This window comes from Ceratotherium simum, chromosome 12 (assembly GCF_057802395.1).
Source record: "Ceratotherium simum simum isolate JZ-2026a chromosome 12, ASM5780239v1, whole genome shotgun sequence".
Taxonomy (NCBI): domain Eukaryota; kingdom Metazoa; phylum Chordata; class Mammalia; order Perissodactyla; family Rhinocerotidae; genus Ceratotherium; species Ceratotherium simum.
Window position 1 is genome coordinate 14,536,398 of NC_141911.1, and position 25,057 is coordinate 14,561,454.

The window sequence follows — 25,057 nt, forward strand, 5'->3', positions numbered from 1 at the left end:
GTGTGCGCCCGGGATCCGAACCTGTGAACCCCGGGCCCGTGGCTGCCGAAGCGGAGCACGCGAACTTAACTACTATGCCAGGGAGTGGGCCGGCCCCCATATGTACATTTTTATTAACAGGAAAACCATGTTAAAAGAAAACAACAAAAGCAAAATAAAAACTTTTTTCTACTTGAAAAAACTTGAGAAATGTATAATAAACATGATTCTTTCCTCCAGAGACCCATCTTGATCCCTGTGTATTCCTCCCCCACCCCCATTATTATTGAAAATTAAGGATCAAATGTTCCATTTAGTGTTTTAATCATTCCTTTCTTCACCCCTGAAATATTGTCCCATTAACAGAAAATGGTGTCAGAAGCACTTTATTAATGGAAATTCCTTCTATGTGCTTCCAAGTAAAACAAAAACATCATTAATAGCAACAAGATAAAACCAAAAAAACCCAAAACAAAACAAATAAAACCACTTCTATGTCCCCAACACTGATCACACAGAACTGAAGGGAACCAAGCCATTTTTGCACATCATTTGGAGTGTAGATTTTATTTGGATTTAAGAATCTCCTAAACAAATTACATCAACCTCACTCCATTTCCTTCCTTAATAAAAATTATGACTGGACAAATATCGGACTTTCAAAATTCTAAAAATAATAGAAAATTAAAAATAGATTTCCTAGGGAAATCTCTCTCCTAAACCTTACATGGTTTTGCTGCTTCTGTGAAATCTTTCTCTTTGGAGTAACTCGGTAGCATAGTTTTCCATTTTTTTTGAACTGGGTTCATACAAGGGCACTGAATTTGAACTTCAGCTGACTTATGGAGCATGAACTTTTATGAGCAATAAGTTACCTCTGCTCGAAAAGGAAAATGGCAAGTGTAAATGAAAGAATGGGAACACTGGAAGTCCATTTCATTATGTAATTTAAGTCTTACAGTAGACAGCGCACCCTCATTTAAAAATAAAACAAGAAAACAGAATGGTATGAGCACTCTAAAATCATCTGCAGCACTTTTAAGGGTTAAACCTGCTTAACCCATTCTTAGTCTGAGAATGGCACCAAAGAGGACAGCTCACCTTCAAGTGTGGCTAGTTCTAACCCTGCGGTACCCTCAGGTCGTCTGAGCAGTCATGCACTCTGTTTCCACCCCCCTCCCACCCAATTAATAGGATCCATTCATTGCTACTCACTACTGCAGGATTTGACCTGAGAAATGCTAGGGTTTATTAACTCAGCAGTTGTTTTGGAAAGTCCCTAATCTTTGCCCTTGGCCAGCAAGGGAACTGCTAGTCTCAAGTTCTCAGAAGCAGCTGGTGAGGTGCTCAGCCAAGTTCTTCAGATGCAGGAAGTTCTTCAGGACAACCTACCTTAACGTGGCATTTACAAATCTTTAAACCAGGCTTCCTGGATCTAGGAAATGTTATTCCTGACTCCTTCGACCCAGATGCTGGCTAAAATTTAGTGTTTCTAATCTGTAGGTGATCACCCTTTCTCTCATCTTTCTTGCTTTCTAGGAGCTGGCATGGTGGTTAAATTTTTCTAAAACAGTCATATTAATATGTTCAAAAATCCACTGCTGAGTCTCAGAGAGAGGGTCACATCTGGCCATGAAAATCTTCTTCTCTGCGGGGTTGCAATCCATGCAGCTGTTGCTCACAGGATGGAATAATGTTCTGTCCTGGAGGGATCGGAAAGAAAAGAAAAAACTGACATAATATATAGTGAATGGTTAGAGCCCAAAATATACAGAGGAAGTAAAATACCCCTGTTTATATTTCAGTATATACCCATATATACTGTGAAAGTGTGTGAAAAATAGACTGTCTTCCAACTCAAACAATAGCACGTTGGGTTGCCATGTGAAAAGTGGTTTCCTAGGATCCATTGGCGCTGTGTAGGGCCTCCAAGCAGGTTCAATCAGAAACAAAGAATTTATTCATTCATTGATTTTTTTTTAAAAAGCAATCCATTCACTTCCCACTCTGTGGTAAGCATTTTGCCACATGCTTGGGTTTTGAAGATAATAAGTCTACGAGATTGCTTGTCAAGTAGCTAATAATCTAGCTACCGAGGAGAGGCACGTATACAAAAAGATTATTTTAGGGGCCCGCCTGGTGGTTTTGCGGTTAAGTTCTCGCTCTCCGCTTTGGCAGCCCCGGGGTTCGCTGGTTCAGATTCTGGGTGCGCACCGATGCACCGCTTGTCAAGCCATGCTGTGGTGGCGTCCCATATAAAGTAGAGGAAGATGGGCACAGATGTTAGCCCAGGGCCAATCTTCCTCAGCAAAAAGAGGAGGATTGACAACAGATGTTATCTCAGGGCTAATCTTCCTCACACACACACACACAAAAATATATGTTATTTTAGTCCATAGTAAACAACAACAGCAACACACACATTCACACAAACGGCTAGAAGAATCATAATTTTCCCTGCTCTGAATTGAGCTTTTAATGGGAGAGGGAACTACAAAAGAAACAGGAACCAAACAGTGAGATGCTCAGTTGCCCTACTCAGGAGATGAATCTGGGTTTGGGAATAAGCGATGCACAGGCAATATCTCACTGTACAAACATGAATTTGTTTGCTCTTGAGCTTCTGTCACTTCTCAACCCCTTTATTGCCATTACAGCTCTTCCTGCGGTCCAATTCTCATTGTTTTCTGTCAAATGCAGGAGGCAGTGTTCACTTTTTTAAGAAAGTCCCTAAGGACGTGATACAGATAACAGCTCTGTGAATGCAAGGTCGTACCAGGGCACAAGTTTAAGTGGTGAGCAAGCCCACTATCTGAATAGGGGCCATCAACACATAATCTTTTTTATTGTGCAAGTAGGGAAAAGGAAGTTAATGCTAAGAGAAAAAGATCTTTCCTTCACTAGTGATAAAACTTATTGTCTCTTACAGCATCTATTCTAAAAAAAAAAAAAAAAAGTGCCAATAACATGTAAAAACATCCCCAAATCACAACTTAAATTTTAGGATCAAGTAACGTTTTCTTATTTCACTTATTTTCTTTAACTGAAGAATATTAGACTTACAATGCTTTTAGAATTAAAGAGTTTCTCAGGCATCCTGTGTAAACATTTCTTTGTTTCCACTAGGGGTTATGACTCCAACAACCAATATTTAACGTCCTTTTAGGATCCGGATGTTTGCATAGTTAGGCACTGGGTGAAGGAACTAAGGAGAAGGAAGGAGAAAGGCTGCCTGCAATTTCGTTTGCCTGCTTCTATTTTCAGTGCAAACAAAGAGCTACGCCTGATACAAATGCTCACTTTTCTCTCCATTCTCTTTAAAGTTTCCTGAGTTTATTGTGGCTCCTGAGGTCTTCTTCCCGTTTTCCTCAGCCCTTGCTTCCCTAACTCAGCTGCTGTTTGACCCCAGGGGAAGCTCGGAGGAGCTCTCTCCTACTCTGGGTGGAGGTAGCAGATTTTAGGAGGAAGGAGAGCCTGCTCTGTAGCTCACCCCACACAGATATCTTTCTTGGGGCCGATGTTTGCTCTCAGAGATCTCTTCTCACAGCCACATGGCTCCTTGGGCTGCAGTCTCCTTCACTCCCCTGCTCTCTTCCCTCCCAGCATCTCTCATGCTCAGTCTCCTATCCCCAGCTTCTACCAGGTTAGCCAAATGGGCCTAATATATTTAGATCAGTTTTTCAAAGAGCATTCTTAAACTGTTACATTCATGAAAATTCAATGTGACCTGCTAAATCCTAATTCACTTCTTTTTCCCCTTAACTCTCAGTATTTCTTCCTATTGTTACCTTTATCAATAGCTTAAGTGGGGATCTCCAGATGCTCACAGTTTCTCCCCCAAAGCACATATTTCCATGAAAACTAAAAAAATGAGAAAAGAAAAGGAGTAGAACACATTTCTCTTCTCTTCCCTTCACCAGCTTGTGTACCTCAGCACGGATGCAAAAGCCAAACCAGATCTTCTGAACATTTTATTTTTCCACACTTAATTTTCTAAGCCATAAGGTGATCACATTTTTCCAAATCTCGAATTGGAGCACATGCTCTGACAAATCCAGGTATACTCTTGGGGACAACCAGGCAGGATATGCAAATTCAGCACTACCCTAACAAATCTGGAATGGGTTTTCTGTTATTGCACTTCATGTTCTCATAAAAGTTACATTCCTTAAATCTATCTATGTCTCAGAAGCTTCATCAGGAAGATGAGGGGGTGGATAAGATCAACGTCTAAGGCCTGTCCCAGCCATAAAATTGAATGAACATTTGATTCCAAAGTTCACTGGTGACAGAGACAAACAACAGGGCATCAAACTAGAGACTATCAACAATACTCAGCAGAGCAACAGACTGATTGTTCTCTGGTTATAGACTGAGCTCTGCTCACCTTTGTCTTTGGAGTATCCAGCAGGTCCAAGAGGTGAAGCTTCTGGAAGCATCTTCAGCCTCCCCAGCGCATGCATTTTCCACTTTTGACCTCGGGAGCTACATACATTGCCATCTTCATGTTTCTACTCAGCTAAGCTTTTGGATTACTAAACGTCTTTACTAATGCTTTTCCTGGCTGGAGTTAAGTCAGTGGATAGGGTAATCGCTCCTGAATATGGTCTCTTGTTCTATGACAGCCCTTTGCTCCTCTACCCTTCTTCTCCTTGGTCATGACAGGAGACGGCTGTAATAGAACTGAATACAGTTTTTTCTTTGAAATAGACTTCTTAGTGCTTTGGCAAGTCTGCTGTTCCACAACAATTCCCCTTAAAGGGCGCTTTCAACTGGCCTGTTCTTTGCTCAGTCTTCAGGGAAGGCACAGCATGTGCTTTGGCTGTTGAAAACGTAATGCCGCAAACTGCGTCTCCCGTACCCCTCCCACCATCCCTGACTGCTTCCTCCCTTGTTGTTTCTGTTTTGTTTTTGCCTAAGAAAATTAGAAATTCTTGAGCAGGAGAGGAGAAAGTTCAGATCCGGGGTTATGGAACTACCCTTCATAATCAAATCAGGGCAGGCTAACTGCCCGGTGCCAGCCAATCAGTCCACGCGGTGAAAGGCGTGGGCAGGACTTTTCAGGTAGCGCGTTGAAAGGGACATCTTCAAAGACGGCCTGTGATTTGATTGGCGTCTGTGTGACACTTTGTGGCATTCTCAGGCGAGCATTAAATTTTATTAGATTCCATACTTATGTAGGGTCCGAACTTGGAAAGAATAAGTTAGAAAACATTCCACACTGTGTTCAAGATAGTAAAAGAACTGAACACCACAACAGCAAAGACAATAAAATAGGTATGCGAGTTCATAACATAAGAAGATAATCAATTCTGAGAATAAAACTCCCACACTGTGGGAGAGGAGGCAACCCAGTGCTAGCTACAGGGCTGGGATTTGGTTCTACAGGGAATTTGGATCAAATTCTAGTCATGCCACTTACTTGTTGTATGGACAGTTATTTAATTCTCTGAACCTCAGCTTCCTCGTCTGTAAAATATAGATACTATCTGCCTCACAAGTTTTTTGTGAGGATAAAATGAGTTAATATATGTAGAATCGCTGGCACGGTGTCCTACATATAGTAAGTAACTAAGTAATAGTGATTCCACCCCCCTCTTCTCCTAGCTTATTCTTAGTCAGGGAGCACCCTCAATTCTAAATATCAGAATGTACTAACCATCTGGTTTGAGACCAGCTATTCAAGACCAACTTGCATTTTCTGGAATCCTGGCAAAATAGAATTTGCAAAAATTAGCACCTGCCTCAACCAGTTATCCAAATTGATACACCAGTACCTTCCATTTTAAGCAAAAGGATTTCTGGAACAACAGTAATCCACGGCTCTGAAATGAGCTCTTCTATGTAATTATGGTCAGAGTTTGTATATGATCTATGCGTTTAGGCCCTTTGCCTGAAATACAGCATTATTCAGCTCAGCTGAATGTAGTAGGTATATATAAATATATAGCCAGTGTGCAAATTTAAGTAGGGCGGCAAGGGTAAGCCTCATTGAGAAGGTGACATTTGGGTAGTCTTGAAGAAGAATGGGAATTAGCCATGCAAGTATCTGGGGGACGAAGGTTCCAGACAGAAAGAATGGCCAGTGCAAAGGCCCTCAGCAGGAATGCACTGTGGTGGGTTAGAGGAGCAGCGAGCAGGCCAGAGGAAGAGTGGTAGGGGATGATGTCAGAGGTAATGGAGGGCTAGATCACATGCTGGGGACCAGCTGGAGTGTAAGGAGCAAGATGGAGAATTCCAGACCATGATATCCAAGACATATCATGAAGAGACTGGCGTACAATGCTAATGCTTTATTTTTCATGCAAATTTTGGAGGGTGGTCACTGGAGGATTTTAAACAGTGAAGCCAAGGATCTGTATTTTGTGTGGATCGTGCTAGTGGCAGAGGAAGGCAGTGGACTATAGCCAAGAGAACAGTCAGAGGCTACCACAATCATCCAGATTTAAGCCGAGGCAAAAGCAATGGGTATGAGTTGGGGGTGACCTGAGAAATGATCTGAGAGGTATTTGAGAAGTAAATGTATAGGGTGTTCTGATTAATGGGATATGGGGGGTAAGGTAGAGGGAAGAAGTGGATAACTAAAGGAAAAGCAGGGTTGAGGCAAGAAACTCAGAAAGAGCGACAGGATTGGGGGTGGGGATGATGATTTCTGTTTCAGGTATAACGAGTTGGAGGTGTTTATGGGACATCATGGTTGACATGCTCAGTAAGCGGTTGGATATAGACTGGAGCTCAGGACAGCTCTGCCCTGTGAAGTGGGGAGAACTGAGTTACTCCCTCCTATTGACTATTTCTTTCTGTGTAACAAACGTTGAACGAGAATGCTTTTGCAAGAGAGAACTCCTTCACATCCATGCCTTTTATGTGTAATCTGGATATGAGAGAATGAAGGCTTGGAATTATGAGACTAGTTTTTCACCCTAGTTTTATCCCTGACAGTAATCTTTGATGGTCACTCAGTGATTTAGGTTTTCCATCTGCAAAATGGCTGGAGTGGGGAGGAGGAGAGTGGGATGAGATAAGGGATAAAAATACCTGCCTTCCCACCTCTAGTGTTGTGGAGAAGAACAAGGTTGATATGTGAATGTCCTTTGGGAATGTTGAGTTATTGAGTTTGAATGATATGTGAGTATGAATATTGAGTTTGGGAATGATATGTGAATGTTGAGTTCGGGAAGAAAGACAAATGAGGTAGGTTTTTTCTGCCTATTTTTCCTGTTGGCATCTGGGAGAATGCAAATAACACCTTGATAGGCATAACAGGGACAAAGCAGTCTTATTGTCTATTCTTTTCCATTGTTTTCTCTGACAGGTAGAATTCCTCACAGGAGAAGAAAATCAGTCTTCTTGCATCAATGGCTAACTTGGCCAGTCAGAAATAATGCTTCTTACTGCCCTGACAGAGCCCTTGGTGTGCGTGCTGAGACAGTGCCAGCTACAGCGACCTTCAACCCTCCCCCTGCTCCTCTCCCTGGCTTTTCTGGGCTACAGGCAAGTGATGTGCAGGAGTGTATCATCGGTTCTCCTCTGAGCAGCCAGAATCGTTAAAAAATCTATTCTGATTTGTTAGATCCCTGCTCTTCAAACCATTCAAAGACTTCCTGGTCTCTTAGCTAAATTCTCAGCATGGCCGACAAAGTCTTCTATAGTCCTGCCCCTGGCCAGATCTCTGGCCTTATAATTCATCATTTTCTCTCACACTCATACCTTTCAACTGGCTTCTCTTTGTTCTTCCAAGAAAACCAAAATCTTGCCCACCTCAGGGTCTTTGCACTAGCTGATCCCTACATCTGGGATCTTTTTCTCTACCACTTTCTTCACTTATCTAATTCCTACTCATTTTTTAGGTCTCCATTTAAAAGTTAGATTTTCAGAGAAGCCTTGCCTACCTCTCTGAGCTGAATAGAGCCCAATGTTTTGTGTTCTCATATTATCCTGTGCACTTAATTTATTTAATTATTTTTGTGTGCTTCCCCACTAGACTGAAAGCTCCAAGAGTTGAGAAAACCCATCTGTTCCATATCTTGTTTCCATCTGTCCATAGCTTTTTATCTCCCCACAGTAAACCTGCCAGGAGTCATGTGGACATAATAATAGCTACTATTTATTGAGTATGCATCTACGTGTCTGGCAGTGCTAAGTGTTCTACCCAGATTTTCTCATTTTATCTACCTAAGCCACATAAAAAATGTGACAAGATACTGAATGTGGATGAACAAGAAGCTAGGTTCATTTATTTATTCATTCAGCAAATACTAATTAAGTACTTATTTTGTGCCAATCAGTGATTTAGGTATTACATAAAAGAAAGCAGAGAAAAATCCCTGCTCTCATGGAATTTACATTCTAATATTTAGCTACAGCTAAATAACTAAAATAGTATAGACATGTACAGGATAGAAATACAGCTAATGAGCCCATCTTTTCCTGTATGTAAACTTACTTGGAGAGCTAAAATCAAATCAGAAGACAGTTTGTTGAGCACATGGAATGGTAATAGCTAACATTAATTGAACTGTTATTAAGTACCATGTCCTAGGTGCATTTAAATCTCATCTAATCGTTACAATAATCTTCTAAGGTAGATACTATTATTTTCCTCATTTTATAAATGAGGAAACAGAAGCACATAGTAAGGAAGTTTCCCCAGATCCCAGAGCTGGAGCTACAGTGGAGCGAGAACTCAGATCTCAGGTCACTCAGAACCCCAAGCCTGTGCTCTCACCTCTGAGTTACGGTTCATCCCTCTTCTCGGCTGAGCCAACCAGCTGTCCTGCTCCAACCCCACTGCTCAGTTGGGAGGAATTGTCCTCATTAGCAAATACTAATTTAAATTTTTTCTAATTCCTATTACAAGATTCTTTTCTGTTTGTCAGTCTAGATCTTGGCAGGCATTCAATTCAGGAAGCCTTTATCCATATGTTAGAGCCTGAGATAGTCTGTGATGGAGTCTTTCTACTTCTGAGTGACCAGAGAATGGCAGTTAAGTGTGTTAGGTGAAATGGTACCCAGTAAGAATATTGCTGAGTTACCTAGAAATGGCAAAAGCTAAAAGGTCGTGACAACTAAGTGACTTCAGCTGGATTAGACATACAGATAAATACAGAATGGGAAGATAACACCATTTATTGAAAAGGTGGCTTCATCGCTGGAGTGAATGTATTCCTCTCCTGGGAGTTATCCTCCCTCTTCTTTGACAAGGTGGTTGAATCATCAATTTGAATTTGACCATAGCTTCTCAGGGAACAATGACTTAAGTCTCCTACTACTAATAGGGATATGATGTTGACATTGTGCATATGGTTTTCAGCAAGATATCTGAAACGTCCCTCTTTGTTTTCTTATGGGCAAGCTGGAGAAACATGGGCTAGAAGATATTACTAATAAGTGGATTTATATCCGGATGAGTGACTTCATCCAAATGATGCTCATTAATGGATCAATGTCACTTCTATTATATGATAGATAAATAAATGCTGATAAGTTGGATCAAAGAGTCAAAATCTAGCTTGGCGTAAATTTGGTGACTCTACTCACCAAATTTTAACAGAGTTTAACAGAAACAAGTGAATGACTACACAAATATAAAAGATGAACTATACAGGTATAAGACTGCAGAGAAGTGTCTGTGTGGCAAAACGAGAGAAAAAGACTGTGGTTTTTTTTTTATACTGAAAACTCATTAAGAAGCCAAGTATGTGTGGTTAAGGCAGAAAATCAATCAACTCAAGCTAAATTAACAGAAATATATTGCTCACAACAGAAAGGTGCTATAAGCTCATAACAAAGGGTGCTAGAAACTCATTCTACTTTCTTTGGTTAAAACACACCTAGAATACTGTGTTCTGTCCCGGGCATCATGCCGCTCTTTAGGACCATCTGGAGTATGTTACGAGTGAGTGTCCAGGAGGTTTAGGTAGATCCAAATTAAGTCATTGGAAGAGCAGTGGCAGGAAATTGGGCCAATTAATCAGAAGTAAAGAATAAAAATCAGGCAAGCATTGTTCAAATATTTGGGATTTGTCTTGAGAAAAATGAAGTAATTTAATTTGTGTGGTACCAAAGGCCAGGGAAGAGCTTTCTAATACTTGGGGAGGTCCAGAAATGAACGGGCTGATCTGGGATAGCGTGGCTGCCTAAGTATGACCACAAGTCCAGGGTTTTGTAGTGGGGCTTCATACACCCGAACCAAAGTTGAATCACATGCTTTTTAATTAAACGCTTTGTAGAGTTTAATTTCCTCATTTTTGGTCCTAAATCAATACCTAGCCAGAATGAGTTAACAATAACAACGCTGTGGCCTTCCATCTGGCATCTTTGTGGACCAGCAGGATTTTATGAGTTAAGAGGCCAAAACCCTGGCATATTTCATAAGTTACTATAAATAGTCAAATGGAGGCATGTGTCAAGAATTCTACCTACTCAATTTTTAAACTAATGTGACTGTTGCCCTGTTATCAATTTAGCCTGACAGGTACCTTCTTATCTGTATTTCCTGTTTGATGTTATTTTTAAGCCCTTTCTTATGGAAATTAAACTATAAGAACACCCCAGAGAGCAACTAAGAAAAGTAATTTAAACCTTTCACTTTTGGTCTTTGGGGAGGCTGTGTGTGTGGTTCTGAGACAAAGAGATGTGTTAAGTTTTATCCAGCATGGCTTGGGGTTCCTGAAGGAGGGGATCATATCAATAATTGAACCCAGTGGTTCTTTAAGCCATTTAAAGAATGCTTATTTAGGAACTTATACAAATCAGATATTAGGCAGGGCCATACAGAAATAAAAGAAAAAGTTCTCGCCCTCAGGTAGTTAACATCTCTGAGGGGAGACTAGCTATGCATAATACAATGTTACGAGTGCAAAGAAGGGGGCAAAATAGAATAGGAATGCAAGTAGAGGGGCAAATTCCAACCAAAGCAGGAGGGAGTAGGAGGGTAAAGAAAGTAGGTAAAATTGGAGCTGGACAAGTGACTCTCCATCTGGCTGCCCATTAGGACCCTTTAGGAACTTTCCAAAAATACCAGTAACCTCCCCTTCTGGAGACCCCCAGTCAGTCAATCCTTCTGCCAATAGCTCACTCTGTCTTAATAAATGTGTTTCTATAATACTTTGGTACCTGGCACCTTTATAATGTTGGATACTTGTTCTTTTTCTTCTTCAACATTTTCTTGGCTATTCTTGGTCCTTTCAGAATCAGTTTATGAATTTCCACAAAAAAACCTGCTGGAATTTGATTGGTTTTGCCTTAAACATATATACCCATTTGAGAACTGATATCTTCACAATATTGAGTCTTATCCTTGAACATGATAGATCTCTCTATATTTTTTAAATTCCTCTTAGTGATGTTTTGTAGTTTTCCATGTAAAGGTCTTGCACACCTGTTGTGAGATTTATTCCTAATTATTTGATATATTTTATGATGATCAAATGGAATCATTTTTGAATTTAATTTTCTATTTTTTGTTTCTAGTATATAGACAATTGATTTTCTTATATTTACCTTGTATCCAAGACTATGCTAAATATACTTATTAATTCTAATAGCATAGATGTATAATCTTTTGGATTTTCTAAATACTCAACTATGTAATCTGTGAATATACTGTTTTATTTCTTCCTTTCCAATTCTTATATCTTTTAATTTCCTTATCTTGTCAGATTGCGCTGAGTAGGCCATCCTGCACAATGTTGAATAGAAGCGATGATAGCAGACATTATATTTTATTCCCAGTCTCTGGAGGAAAGCTTTAACATTTCGCCACTAAGAGTGATGGTTGTTGTGGGTTTTTGGCTATACCTCTTATTAGATTAAGTTAGTTTATTTCTATTAGTTTACTTTCTGTGTGGCTAAGACTATTTGGTCAGATGGTAAAAACTTGAAGATTCATAAATTGACCCACGTATGTAATATAAGGCCCTTTGACTTATGACAAGGGTACCACTTCTGTGCAGTGGGAAAAAATGGTCTTTTTAATAAATGGTGATTGATAAATTGGATATAAATATGAGAAGAAGAATCAACCTCCATCTTACATTGTACACGTAAAAATACTTCAGGGAATTATATACCAAAATGTAGAAGATTAAACAATAGAGCTTTCAAAGATGACTTAGAAGACTATCTTCATGACTTTGGTGTGGGCAAAGATTTCCTAAAAAGGACATAAAAAACACTAATCATAAAGAATAGCTCTTCATCAAGACAGAAAAGGCAAGACACCAACTGGAATAAGATATTTACAATACATATGTCCAACAAAGCACATGTATCTAGATATATTTTAAAAAACCCCAAAATCTATAAGAAGCAGCCAGACAGCCCATGTTAAAAGACGGTCAAAAGACTTAACAGGTCCTTCACAAGAAGATATCCAAAACAGCTAACACACATGTGATATCACTCTACAACCACAGAATGAAAAAGGAGAAGAAAAAGAAACTGACAATGCTGTGTTGGCGAGGAACTGGACTCTTGTCGTATCTGCACTTTGCCCATAGCTCTTCAGGCCTCACCATTTCAGTGTCTGCTGGCCCACCTTCAGCAGTTGGCCACTGTATCTCCCTTTCTAAGAGCTGTCTCTGGTCTCAAGAACAGTTCTGTCTGTATGAGCAGCAAGCCCAGAGATGTCAGAGAGTAACTCCCCTCCCCTCAGGAGTAGCCCTAACCTAAAATGGACTGGACTGGTCTATAAATATCCCAACTCCTTTGTGCTCTGATGCGGGTTCTCTACCATTCCCAGAGATCTTCAGTAGGACTGAGCTCTGGTTGCCCACAGTGGTACTAGCTTGATAATGCACCGTTTATTGGCTCCCATCCCTTCCTCATTTCACTTCCCCACTTCCTACCAAGATTTTTTGAGGCCATCTCCCAAGTAAACCACTTGCACTCAAGTTCTCACTTCAGGGTATACACCTGGGGAAACCCAAATTAAGATATATATTATACTCCAATAAAAATGTTTACTTATAAAGAAAAGGACACGTGAGATAGCTCTTAATCTGGGGGTGGGGATAGCAATAGTTAATATTGCTTAGCATAGATTGCTATAGTGATGCAGGATATCAGGATATACCTCACCACTATTTTCAATTTAAAAAGTGCATTTATCATCCACATGGATGGAAATTTGATCATATGGTCAGAAAATGTGCTAGAAGTTTTACATGATATATCTCAGTTATTGTCTCTGTTATATTGATGAGGAAGTCGAAAATCATGGATGTGAAATAACTTATTCAAGATGGCATTACAGTTTCAGGATGAATTCAGATGTGTTAGGCTTGACAGGCAACTATTATGTTGACCAGACTGTGAAGGGTCAGGATAAGAATTGGGAGGAGAAGGCACTTCACCTTCTACTCAATGGGAAAGCAAGTAAAGTTATAAAACAGAGGAATGCAATGACCAGCTTATGTAGAAACTCCCTCTCACTTCAGGATGGAAGAGGGCTTAGAGGGGGAAAGGACAGGAGGCAGGGCGATCCTTTAGGAAGCTATTGCAATAATTCGGGGATAAGATGGGAAGGGCTACAACCAGGGAAAAGAGAGGATGGATTTTCGAGATTTTGGCTGGGGGAGGGGGTGGACAAGTCTTAGTGACCAATTAGATGTAGGGGTTGAAGAAGAGGGAAGACAGCTTCTTGTTTCAGATGTTGGGTGATGATTTAAATATTTTTACTGAGGTCGCTTCAACAACTTATTGTTCTTGTAACAGGGGTCCCCCTGGTGGTAAAAGAAAATCAAGACTGGGATTCCTTGTTCTGGGTACCTGCTATTGTGGGACACAGTTGTGCAACTGAACCTAGTTACGAGACCATAGAACAGGGATTCCCTTCTTTTCTTGAGGTGGCGAAGAGGCATATGTAAAAATAACTGAAAGCAGGGGGCTGGGGGTAGGAAAAATGGGTAAAGGTTGCCAAAAGGTACAAACTTCCAGTTATACGATGAATAAGTTCTGGGAATGTAATGTACAGCATGTGGACAATAGTTAATAAAACTGTATTATATTCTTGAAAGTTGCTAAGAGAGTAGATCTTCAAAGTTCTCATCTCAGGAAATAATTGTAACTACGTGAGGTGATACATGTGTTAAGTAAACTTATTGTGGTAATCATTTCGCAGTATATACATATAGCAAATCATTACATTGTACACCCAAAATGTCTACAATGTTAAATGTCAATTATATCTCAACAAAGCTGAAAAAAAAAAAGAGAAAAATCTTCCTAAAAAAAACCCACAAGGGGCTGGCCCTGTGGCTTAGCGGTTAAGTGAGCGCGCTCCGCTGTTGGCCGCCCAGGTTCAGATCCCGGGCGCACACCGACGCACCGCTTGTTAAGCCGTGCTGTGTTGGCGTCCCATACAAAGTAGAGGAAGATGGGCACGGATGTTAGCCCAGGGCCAATCTTCCTCAGCAAAAAGAGGAGGATTGGCATGGATGTTAGCTCAGGGCTGATCTTCCTCACACACACAAGAAAACACACAAAACAACAACAACTGAAAGCTCATGGCTGCGGATGGGACAGAAAGTGGGGCCTGAAAACGACCTTCACCCACTCAAGGAAGGTAGCTTGTGGCCATATCTTCCCTCTCCAGGAAATCTCTATGGAGCTGGGAGGAACGTTGGCTGCTCTCAGTGGTGCTGAAGCCAACAGGCTTTGGGGAACTCTTCCAGGGAGTATTGATCTAATTTCTTAAGAGCATGGCAAAGGAAAGAACAGAGACTTGAAAGCCAGACGCTCCTGAGTTTGAATGTTAGCTCTGCCACAAATCTGCTGGTATCGGTTTCTTCCTCTGTGAAATATACGTGATAGCACCTAGGTGGTTGTAAAGTTTGAGGTAATGTGTGTAAAGCAGTAGCTCAATGCCTCCTTAACTGTTGGAGGTAATGATGATTACCTTAGGAGCTTAGGAGATGGCCTACCGGTCCTTGAGGCTATTACTAGAGTCTTAGGGATCCTGTTGATTCGTGAATATGCTAATAAAAAGGCGAAGTGCCAAAGCTGACTCAAAAGATTGCTAGACTGTCTGGAAGCCCCCAGGGCCATGTAGTGTATCTAAATAGACAGCACCACTAGAGACTTGCTCTATGCCTTGGGAATAGCCTTTGAAATAAACAACAGGAACTTTCTAAAAGTTCCTAAAAGGCACATTTGACTAGGCCTGAGTCATGGCCCAAGATGAGATATTTCAGAAACTTTCCATTTTGGGGAAACATTGGCACGTTCCTGATTATGTATAAATACCTTGTTTGTTATAGAAATACACAGTGAGTGTAACCTTTTGCTAAGTCACGCAAGGCCAATGGCTACAAAAAGATCTGAGAAAAGAGCCATAGCACAATTGTATCTAGTGGTTTCCTTTCCCAAGTTCCCTAGGGTCCTGGGAAGGTTTAAAGTGTTAAAGCTGTAAGAGTTACCTCTTGAAATCCCGGCAGCTGTTTTTTCTCCCAGGAGCTCTGTGTGCATGTGCATTACTTGGTCTTATCCATCTGTCAGCTTTTGTAAGCTCCCTAATGAAAACCCGTATTTTGTTGGCTTACATGCACATTATTGAGTGTTCTCTCATGCTATAAATGCACAGTAATGAGAAAGGGTCTGTTCATCAGGGACCACCAGCATACTAGGCAAATGGACAATGAGGTATTTTATTTATGTGCCCAGAAAGTAACTTCTCATAGGTCAGAATATAACCATAAAAACAAAACAAAACAAAAAACTTCCTTATTGCACCACACACAGACTTTATCATATTGAATAGCAAAAGGGTTGGACAAGATTAATTATTTATAACGTATTTTATAAGGAGAACAGCGAAGTTTTCCTATTGCAGTGATTTCTGCCCTTCCCCCCATATTATATCTGATGCCATCTTCTTATTAGCTCTTTTGATTTTAAATTGTTTTGTAGAGGGGATATAACAATGTGACGTTTTGTACGTTTTCTGGACACAGAGCCACAATCTGCCAGATGTTGTGGGAGGTGGCAGTATGCAGAATAACCTTGTACAAATGAGTCTGCCTTTGAGTATAATTTTAGGTGCCCATCGCTAAGAGGTGGATACCAGAAAGCTTATTAAGTGAGGGAAGAGGAATCAGAACCAGGGGTCCCCTCGTGTTGATGCTCTGCAGAGTCTTCCCTTTAGCTTTCTGTAATTTCAGGGGATACTGACTTTATCTTAACCACAGGATAGCCAAAGCTCATGATTAAAGTGGCAAGTATGACATTTTCCTTATCGTCTGGGGTAAGGCTGAATTATGCCCGAGTGGGAAAAGGCAAGCAGAGGGCATCTTCTACCTGGCTGGGAAGGTCCCCAGCAGTTCTACGAACTTGAGGGGCAGAATGGAGTTTATGGAGTACTTGCTAATTGACAGCCAAGTTCTGCCTTAAAAACTAAAGAAGTTGAATCAAAAAATTTGTATGGTATCCTAACAAGTTATCGAAAGACAACTTAATGAAAATATTTAAAAATAAAAACTGAATTGCTCTTTATTTTATCAACTCAATAAAACACGATTTATATTCATTTTTGAACTATTTTTTCTATCATTAAATATTAACTTTTTCATTCTTTAAACTTTTAAATTCTCCAAATAAATTCTTATTTGCTTTACTTTGGCAGGATTTTGGCCAAATTACAGATGAGTCACTTTCTGTATAAGTGTCGCAATAATTGCATCTATAGGAATGTATAAATATTTATGTAAATGTAATGAGCCTGAGATATATAATAAATGAAGAGATGTGTTAATCTGTGTGCGTGTGAGAGTGTGCGAATTGGGGTTCTTAAAAATCATACATGTGTACATTTGTTTATTGGGCACGTGGTCCCTCCATTTGGGAGTTGTCTGGGTTAAGGCTAGTCCTGTCCCTTGCAGTCCTAGTGTTCTGGCTCAAAGCCATTTTCCAATCTTAACTAACTGTGATGGGTGTGCACATAACAAAGCCAAAATCAAGCCCCCTTCCTACATACTCTGTCTTTCCCCTAATCTTTGCTGGTGGTGTCTAAATGTGTGAGCCAAATGTGCGTACCTATGTCAAGGTAACAATTTAAGTCAAAACAGTGTTTTTTTTTAAAAAAGCTTTGCATTAGAAAATCTTAAGCCCAGCAGTTTGAGAATGCCTGCAGTGCATGCTCTTACCTTCCGGTGTCCCCAGAGCTGGTTCCCCTTCATACCGTGACAGTCATAGAGTGTGACCGGGCTGTTGTGTGAGATCGCATCAAAGCAGAATTTTCGGGTGTGTAGTGGCTCACCAGGTCGAATATCTTCTCTCCATCCAAAAGTAAAGAGCTAACAGAGCAACAATAGCAGAAAGGCTACAGTGAGTTTAATTCAGAGAGATTCGAGAGCAAGGGAAGGTAGGTCTTTTAGCAATGTAGAACGCCTGCTTTGTGATTTACAGGGAAAGAACTATGTCTCGGCATAATAGAGGTTGAAAAAGGCAGGTATCATAAAGCTATGTAGCAGCGACAGTGCATCTGGCTCAGGCTGCCAAAAAATGCAAATGAAGAGTTTCTGGTTAGGTAGCAGGAAAAATAACAGAGGGATGGCATGGAAAGAGAGAGAAAGAGAGACAGAGAGAGAGAGAGAGAGACAGAGAGAGAGAGAGAGAGGAAGAAACTCTTTAATGAAGCTCTTTACAGTCTTCATTTAGATAAAATGTTACCAGTTCAAATGCTACAAAGTTAGCAGATTAACTGAAGAAAGACCTGGAGTAGCTTTGAGCTGGACTGATGCTAGCAACTTGAAAAATTTGATTTAAATGAAAGCTAAGCTTGATGAAACAAAGAATAGGCAAATTAATTTCCTAAGGTTGGTAAGAGTAATGCTGCAGGGCAATGTAGAAAGTTTTGGACTGTAACTCACAGTAAGAGGTACAGTTTACACACACACATAGATCCCCCCTCCCCAAACTGAAACAGAAGTTTCATGAAATGATATTTATCCTTACTGCTTTTGATAGACTCTGGTATTCCATACAACCTTTTCCTATCCTAGTCTATTCTATCCTATCCATTCCATTCTGTTATTTAAAAAAAGTGCTACCTATGATGCACTAAATTGATTTTACAATTTATTAAATTAAAAACAACAACAAGCTTTCTGTAAGGGAAGGATATTTTCTTGAATTTGAGCTGAACAATCATTGGAGGGGTTCAGAAGGAGAAATCCTTCAGTAGGTAGGCAAATAGACTAGATGAGCTCTATGATTTCTTCCAATTCTAAAATTTCAGTGAGGTTATAGAATTCTCACAATAAGACTTAAGGCAGGCCTGACCGTGTGAAGCAAAGCTGTGAATTGCAAAATAAAAAGCTGTCAAGGAGACTCTGTTGATAAAAAAGGAAGCACAAGATGAGCTGTATGTGGATAATACACTTGGCCCTAACCAGGCCCTCAGAATATTTATTCCAGTTTTCAGGTCCTACCTGGGTAAGAAAAAATAGAGAATCTGGCAAAATTCCAGGGATGGCTAACAAAAACAATTAAGTGGTGAGAAAACTGCAGAAAGCTTGCAAAAATTGGGTTAAGTGGTCTGAGGAAAATCAGAAAGAAATGATCTAAATAAAACATATGAAAGTAGATTGTCTGAGTAATGATGAATGACTGCATTCTGTTTCCCTGAAGACAGGACAAAAGAGAATGCTTTAAATAGAAGGACAAGGGGTTTTAGGCTAGGCGTTTGAGATAGATTCATGAAGAAGAATTGTGTGGTCTCTTTTCCAAGAGTTTTGTTTTTATATGATTGTGGACTGAGATATTTTTAGATTCATTCAAATCCTATGCAGGGGCATGACTTCTCGAGGAAAAGTGTCGATTCAGCTATTTCTAATTTTGATCACTTCTGCAAGTCAGAACTTGCTACTCCCTTGGCTTTTGAAATACAGTGCTCTCTGTTCTCCTATAACTCTTCCTTGCCTATGTCTCTCTTTTATCCATCTCTTCAACATAAGTGCAGCTCAGGGTCCTCCCTTGGATCCTGTCCTCACTTCTTCTATGGTTAGTCTTATACACGCTCAGTTCAACTCACGCCAACATGTTGATAACTCATCATCTGTGTTATGTCCAACTCCGGGTAGGATTTTCCAACTGCATGTCTCATGGACATCTCAAATTCAACATATCCTGAATTCAAGTGATTTTCTTCCCTTCTAAGCCTGTTCCTACTCCCATATCTTGCTTAAGTTGGTGGTCATATCATTCAACTCGTCAACCTGGGAGTCTTCCATCTTTAACTCCTTTGTCTCCTTCACCCTCTCCATCTAATCAATTACCAAGTCTTGCCATTTTTGTCTTCTAAATATTGCTGGAAGTAGTCCCTTCCTCTCCATCTCCACTACCGTTGCTCTCAATGTTTCTTGTCTGGACCACTGAAATGACCTCCTAATTGGTTTCTTTCCCATCTTCCTTTTTTGGTTCCTTCATATCTGTTTGAAATGCCTATTTGACCATGTTACTGCTCAAGCTGAAATCTCACAATATTTTCACATGACTCCTAGAGAATAAAGTTCAAGCTCTTTGACATATGAAGAAGTTTCCACAATCGAGCCTTTGCCATTTTTTCCAGCTGCATCCCTTTCTCTTTAGTTTATGTTCTAGCAACAATAAAACATTTGTAAGTTGCTAGGAGAGTAAATCTTATAAGCCCTCATCACAAGAAAAAAAATTCTGTAACTATGTACGGTGACGAATGTTAACTGGAGTTATTGTGGTGATCATTTCACAACACATACAAATATTGAATCATTAGGTTTTACACCTGAAACTAATATAATGTTGTATGTCAATTATACCTTAATTTAAAAAAAAGCACATTTGTAGTTCCTTGCACTAATCAGGCTATATTTTCCCTTCTGTGACTTTGTTCGTGAGAGTCCCTCTGGCTGGGAGGCCAACATTCACCAGCCAACTGAGTTAATTCTCCTCAGTCCTTTAAGGCTCAGTTCAGGTGTCCACACATCCAAGAAGTCTTCCTCTTTCAAGTCCTTCCTCCTTCCCGTCCCTCATCTTATTTCATCCTGACTGTCCGTTTATGTTTCTGTATCCCTCACTAGACAGCGAGATCCTTAACGGCAGGAATTCTATTCTTTTTATCTTTGTGTTTCCAGCACCCAGGATAATTCAGGATACATAATAAATGTCCAATAAAATTTCTGTTGAAATTTCTAAATGAAAAGTTGCACTCATTATATAACAGAAAGCGTATTGGGATAACTGTCAAGATGAATTAATTCGTCTTTTTAGTCTGTCAAATGAGTTTGTGCTGTTTGTGTCTAATTACAACAATATCGGTAATAATTATTATTATCATTTTTTAGTTGAGGAAGGTTTGCCCTGAGCTAACATCTGTGCCCTTCTTCCTCTAATTTTTTTTTTTTGTGAGGAAGATCAACCCTGAGCTAACATCCATGCTAATCCTCCTCTTTTTGCTGAGGAAGACCGGCTCTGAGCTAATATCTATTGCCAATCCTCCCCTTTTTTTTCCCCAAAGCCCCAGTAGATAGTTGTACGTCATAGTTGCACATCCTTCTAGTTGCTGTATGTGGGACTTGGCCTCAGCATGGCCAGAGAAGCGGTGCATCGGTGTGTGCCTGGGATCCGAAGCCGGGTTGCCAGAAGAGGAGCATGCGCACTGAACTGCCAAGCCACGGGGCCAGCCCCATCTTCCTCTATTTTGTATCTGAGTCGCTGCCACAGCATGGCCACCGACAAGTGGTGTAGGTCCACACCTGGGAACCGAACCCAGGCCACCGAAGTTGAGCATGCTGAACTTAACCACCAGGCTATGGGGCCAGCCCCAATAATTAGTATTTTTTGATGCTAGGCTCGGTTACCTATTATTGGAATAGAAATTTCCTGACCTATAAATCTGTCACTTATATTGATTAAATCTTTATTTTATTTAAATATCACATTTCCTTGATACTATAAGCAGCTCAACCAATGCAGGAACCTGTGGTCCTGGTTGGTTTATCCATTTCCCTCTCTGTCTCTCTTTCTCTTCTTGGTTTTCATACATGTGGGAGGCCGAGCTGAAAGGGACTGTAATCATTACCTAGCACAGCCCCTCATTATATGTTTGGGGAAAATTAGGCCTATAGAAGTTAAATGGTTTGCCACTGCCACGCTTCAAGTTTCAGGCTTGTGTATTCTTTTATAGAATATGTTATAGACTGTTTTATAGAACAGTCTTTTCTTACTTTTTACTTTCTTACTTTTTACTTTTTTTACTTTTTATTAAATGGCTCAGTTAAGTGCAAAAGAATACCCATGTTAAAGCAAACATAAACAAATTCTTCTCTTGGTTGATTTATTCATCTATTGTCACAATTATATCTCAGGGCACCTTTAGGTGACTTTTATTTTTTTGTTTCTAGGTTTGTTATTATAGGCAATAATCACTTTTAGATTTGTAGGCTGATTGTTAGCCTGTAGTCTTCACAGTGTTTTATGCATCATCATCATTACTGTCATTATTATTACCTGGTGATCACTTTCCTGTATCCCAGGTGACACATCTTCAGATTATATCAGCTGCTGTATTCTGCTGCACCTATCATTTGCTAAAATTTTTCCCTCTTATGTCTTTGCAATGCTTTTTATGCCATTTATCTTATCCTAATGGCCATGGCAAACCAATCAGGCATTGAGCCTTTCATTCATTAGGCACATTTTCCTGTGTGCAGTCTTGTCACAGCAGAAACAAGCAGACATTATCAAAGTGTTTTCATTGGGTGATGTTATTGTAACATTCAGAGTTTGTCTCCTACCTTTGGGCCATTCCTTACTGGCAGAAGTATTTAGATTTCATTCAGGTTTCCTATACAATATAACTCCTGATTTTTTTTCAACCTCAAATCCCTCAATTTTAGAGTAAATTGATGTTAATTTCTCCACTTTCTTCTTTCAAGTGATACTTTTAAATATAGATCAGAATGATACATAACTCATACTTTGCTTTAATATTAATGTGGTGAGTGTGATGTCACCTGGGTCTGTATTGTACCGTATGAATAAGCTCACTAGACTTGGTACTGCAAATATACTTACTATCTTAATCTTGCTACCTGATTTGAGAAGACTGAAAATGTTTTTCTCTCTGTGAGTGGTTATGTTTTATTTCATTGTTAGGTGGTTGGCAGAAATCTGAGATACTGCATGCTCCTCCTTGCGATTTGTACCCATCAGTGTGCTCTGTCCTGTGAGTGAGACTTTGTATCCCAGAATCTGTTCTTTACCACCAGCATTGACTTGCTTCCGTCTCTGTTTGCACATCTCCTCTCCAGGTCTTGGAAAGGGAGCATTTGTCGGCTTCCTCAGCAGGATGAAAGCCTGCTCTGCTGCAATGCTTCCTTCCCAGCGTGAGATCAGAGCCTGCTGCCTGTCCAAACTCAGCCCGGGCCCGGAGGGCTCCTCCTTCTCCTTCTCGTCTTCCCTGGACTCATAATGGCAGTTGGGGAGTATTCATTACAGACCTTACAGTCTTATTAAGGTCTATTTTTCTTTTTTTTCTGGGTCCCTAAAGGAAACGGAGAGGCAGCCCACAATGCTATAGTGATATGAAACAGCTAAATAGATGGCCCTGGAAAAACGACCCACACGTTTGCTTCCTTCATAGAACCCAAATTAGTCATCACTGGTGTTCTGCTACAAAAGACATTTTCTTATAAAGGTGCTTCAATAGAGTCCCTTATTTTCCATGTAACAATTTTGTTTATTCATTTTTGTGACTTTTTAAAAAAAGAATCATTTTCAACTCGAATAAGTGCCCCTTTTTTGTTCTCTGAATGCTTTGGAATCAAAAAGAATACTATAATTTTCCTGTTCTGATAGATTCTTTCCTAATCTAGGAATTTTAACCTATACGTAGAAGAATGATTCCTAATTCTTATAACTCATTGAGTAATATATCAAATAAAGCTTATAGTTAATTACTGGAAAACAAAGCGGCTTGTAATGTTTTAACCTCCAAATATGATGATACATATTTCAAATATGATTCATTTTTCATCTCTTATCAACTTTGTTTAATCTCCCTGTGGCTCCGTTTTCAGAGTGTCTGGAGACTGGAAATCTTGTTAAATAGATGTATTAACTAAAAAGTCTTTCTCATCTTATACAGTTGTCTGATTGTCTAGTGCTGCTCTCTGGTGGCTATTTCTTGAATTACATGCCATAGATTTTTGCAGTTTAGCCTGAGGGGGAAAAATGAACAAACAATTTTTAAAGTGTATGCAACATAGCTGGTTTTATTTATATTTATTTTCAGCTGTCAAATAAAATTTTCAGTCCAGAGCATGTTTCATTCTAGAACATTCCCGGGGGATAGGAATATTAAATCTGATTCAGGCATTCAGGTATGTATACTTCATATGAACCAGCTGACTAGGGGTGTTTCCTGATTGAGCTGAATAGAGGGGGTACAGAGACATTTAGCCCAACAAACATTTTCCTTATGGCATGCTCCTTTTTCTTTTTTAAAATATCCTTTTCCAGACTAGATGCCAGTCTTACTGATAGGCCTCTGAAGACATCTCTCTTGCTCCTAGGCTGAAGTCAGAATTGCTTCTTGGAGGTAACAGGCCAACACTATTCCTTACATCCCTGGTAGCATCCCTGTGGTGCTTATGGAAAGGCAAAGAGGAAGGAGGAGGCCAGTCTGCTTTTACTGATATTTCGTTCCCATCAGTAAATCCTGGAGCTGCAGAGCCTTCTTTTTTTTTTTTTTTTTTTTTTATTGCAGTAACATTGGTTTATAACATTGCAAAAATTTCAGGTGTACATCATTGTACTTCTATTTCTGCATGGACTACATCATGTTCACCACCAAAATACTAATTACAACCCATCACCACACACATGTACCCAATTATCCCTTTCACCCTCCTCCCTCCCCCTTTCCCCTCTGGTAACCACCAATCCAATCTCTGTCCCTATGTGTTTGTTTATTGTTGTTATTATCTACTACTTAATGAAGGAAATCATACGGTATTTGGCCTTCTCCCTCTGACTTATTTCACTTTGCATTATACCCTCAATGTCCATCCATGTTGTCACAAATGGCTGGATTTCGTCGTTTCTTATGGCTGAGTAGTATTCCATTGTGTATATATACCACAGCTTCTTTATCCATTCGTCCCTTGATGGGCACTTAGGTTGCTTCCAAGTCTTGGCTATTGTGAATAAGGCTGCAATGAACACAGGGGTGCATGTACCTTTGCAAATTGGTGTTTTCAAGTTCTTTGGATAAATACCCAACAGTGGAATAGCTGGATCATATGGTAGTTCTATCGTTGATTTTTTGAGGAATCTCCATACTGTTTTCCATAGTGGCTGCACCAGTTTGCACTCCCACCAGCAGTGTATGAGAGTTCCCTTCTCTCCACATCCTCTCCAACACATGTTGTTTCCTGTCTTGTTAATTATAGCCATTCTGACAGGCGTGAGGTGATATCTCATTGTAGTTTTGATTTGCATTTCCCTGATAGTTAGTGATTTTGAACATCTTTTCATGTGTCTGTTGGCCATCTGTATATCTTCTTTGGAGAAATGTCTGTTCAGGTCTTTTGCCCATTTTTTAATTGGGTTGGTAGTTTTTGTTGTTGAGATGCATGAGTTCTTTATATATTTTGGAGATTAAGCCCTTATCAGATGTATGGTTTGCAAATATCTTCTCCCAATTGTTAGGTTGTTTTTTCGTTTTGTTGATGGTTTCCTTTGCTGTGCAGAAGCTTTTTAGTTTGATGTAGTCCCATTTGTTTATTTTTTCTATTGTTTCTCTTGCCCGGTCAGATGTGGTGTTTGAAAAGATGTTGCTAAGACCGATGTCGAAGAGCGTACTGCCTATGTTTTCTTCTAGAACTTTCACAGTTTCAGGTCTTACATTCAAGTCTTTAATCCATTTGGAGTTAATTTTTGTGTATGGTGTAAGGTAAGGATCTACTTTCATTTTTTTGCATATGGCTATCCAGTTTTCCCAACACCATTTGTTGAAGAGACTTTCTTTTCCCCATTGTATGTTCTTGGCTCCTTTGTCAAAGATTAGCTGTCCATAGATGTGTGGGTTTATTTCTGG

General features: G+C 39.9%; 1 protein-coding gene across 1 annotated transcript in view; it reads right to left on the reverse strand.

Annotated features, from left to right (window-relative positions):
* Window positions 1-300: 300 nt before the first annotated feature.
* Window positions 301-25,057, reverse strand: part of GALNTL6 (polypeptide N-acetylgalactosaminyltransferase like 6) — a 438,269-nt gene continuing 413,512 nt past the window's right edge. Inside the window, exons 8-9 of the mRNA XM_087437426.1 lie at window positions 17,124-17,273; window positions 301-1,682 (exon numbers count right to left, since the gene is read on the reverse strand). Of these exons, the coding sequence (XP_087293552.1) occupies window positions 1,515-1,682; window positions 17,124-17,273 (318 nt within the window). The 3' untranslated portion in view covers window positions 301-1,514. The remainder of the gene's footprint in view (window positions 1,683-17,123; window positions 17,274-25,057) is intronic.